General features: G+C 57.3%; 1 protein-coding gene across 1 annotated transcript; it reads left to right on the top strand.

Moving 5' to 3' along the window:
• Nucleotides 1-2,252, top strand: CSUI_005262 (uncharacterized protein). Its single transcript, XM_068065439.1, has one exon. The coding sequence runs from the start codon at nucleotides 450-452 to the stop codon at nucleotides 753-755; it is 306 nt and encodes a 101-aa protein (XP_067922584.1). The 5' UTR covers nucleotides 1-449; the 3' UTR covers nucleotides 756-2,252.

Here is a 2,252-nt window from a genome sequence, read left to right as displayed (position 1 = left end):
TTACGGTATGTGTGTCACCGGGCACTGGGCCTCTGGAGCAAAGGGATACATCCAATTACCTGGATTTGTACCTGCTTGGTTTGTTTCGGTTCTTCTTAAGATCGGAATTGGGGCTTTCGCGAGTGTTCCCTGATGGGCAACTGGAGGAAAGAATTTGGCTTCTTTCGGATCTGGTGTATCAATTGTCGAAAGACGGTAAAGTGCCCTATCCGGGGCCCTAGATTCGGCTTCTCGACGTGCAAGGGTCTGAAATAGCCGCAGGAGGACTTCCTGAACGTTCTGGCCGTGCCGTGGTGAGTCAGGTGCGTGTGGGGCGGGGACGGCCTACCGATGGGTTGCGCCTGCAAGGCCGACTTCCCACGGAGCTTTGTGTCGTCTTCTTTATTCTCTCACTTGCTCACTGAAGCGTGCTCCTCCGGGTAGGGACGTCTGTTCCGTCACAAGGTGGGATGGGGTCCACCCGAAGCGAGAGTTCTCTTAGTGTTTTGAGCGGGGAGCACGACCATGAGTGGAGTGGTTTCTGTGTCTGCGGGGCAGTTGCTCTCGTTCCTGTTTTTGTGCCTTTCGCAAGCTGTCGTGGCCCGTCCCTTTGCTCGGCTTCAGCGCCTGTGAATGCCTTGGCGGAACCCAATGCAGCTGTGCTTCGGTATAACCAGAAGAAGCTGGGTCGCCTACCATTTTGTAAATGGAACACGCGCAGCCCGTTGGCAGACTGCTTTCGCATGCCCCCCGTGTCACTTCTCGACGGACACTGAACGGATGCTGCGAGGTAACTAGAGGCAGACGCTCGCCCACGTGAAAGCGACAGTATTCTCGTGTCGTCGATTTGCGTACTGAGCACTTGGCGGGACGACAACCAGTCTCACGAGCACCGGCACTACCTGCCCTGTTCTCGGACAAGCTGAGAAGGCATCTCATGTGGCTGAATCAGAGTCGTGAGAAATTCGGAGTGTACCGCACGCCAAGAAATTCTTCGGGAGCACGTCTCCCCAGATCCAGTACGGGTTGTCACGCGAACGCAAAAAAGTACAGAATGACTTGCACACTGTTTGAAGGCCGCGCTCCAGCGCAGCCTCCAGAATATAGAGCGCGACCGTTACATGTGGTTTCTCCGAGACCACGGTCCGCGACGTGACCTCGTGACCGGCACAACAACTGTCGTAGTGGGTTGCTAGGGATTACACGTTGAGGAGAGATACCGAGCGACTGCTGCTCGAGCAGGCCAGGTGGAAGGAGGTGGTAATAGCCATGAGGAATCTCTTGAACACCTCCCGGCGGCAGGGACTGGTTGGCTCGGCTGCAGTCCCCCCCCAGTAGTCTCATCACGGGTGTCCTGCCAGTACAGCGCGGAAGTCTGGCCATTTGTCTCAGCTGTCGTTCGCTCCCTGCGGCAATACCCCCAAGACGGGCAGTGCTACTGCCACTGTGAGTGTCCCTTAGCCGCGCTCGTCCTGCGTGTTGTCAGCTTCTTCCCATCTTAAGTATGAGTCACGTGCTCAATCTGAACATCACGTAGAATGAACTAGTTGGAGTCTACACTTGGGAGCACTCCGCGGCGTTGCAGCTACCCGGCAATCGCAAGGAAAAAAAAAATCCATTCGGACCAAGTAGCGGCCCGGCCTCCGCAGCCTTCGGAGCGAGACCCGTGGCGGCGGCGTTCGCGCCCCCGTGGGAGGGCCCCCCGAAAGCAGCTGCTTCTGACGCTGACCCACGGCTGCTGAGCACCACTGCTCGGGACGTCGACGTGGGCTAGCAGAAGGTGCAACTTATATCTCAGTCGTTTGCCTTGGGATTTCTGTGCCTCTCCCCCCTTCAGGTAGGCTTACGCACTTCAAGTCTGCTGCTGCACGTGTCTCCGGGGAGTACGCTGCCTACAACCTTGCTTCGCGTCGAGCGTCCAGCAGCCTCTTGGATTTTTTTGTGAGCGGGCTCCCCTCAAAGCCGCAGACGCCAGCGGAGAAAATTCCAATTGTTTCTATGCCAGGCGTTCCCGGCGTTCACCCGTGGCCTGTTGCGCCGTGGTGGGGCCAAGCCCAGCTGCCGTCATCTCGCTTCTAGTAGAATATCTCCGGCGCGGGAGCCATTCTTTCAGGCGAATGTCCGATGGTCCGTTTCTCCGGATAACAACGCGGAGCCGCTGAAGTAGCTTCATGGTGAGTTGCCTGGGGAGAGGATCTCTCGACACTCGGCTCGTCGCTGCCTGCTTACAGTGTAATAATGTCTGGCAGAAGGTCCCGAGCTCGTTCCACAGT

This window comes from Cystoisospora suis (genome assembly GCF_002600585.1).
Source record: "Cystoisospora suis strain Wien I chromosome Unknown contig_2549, whole genome shotgun sequence".
NCBI classification, from domain to species: Eukaryota; Apicomplexa; class Conoidasida; order Eucoccidiorida; family Sarcocystidae; genus Cystoisospora; species Cystoisospora suis.
Note: the sequence above shows the minus strand (reverse complement) of the source record. Positions and strands in the feature narration are given on the sequence as shown.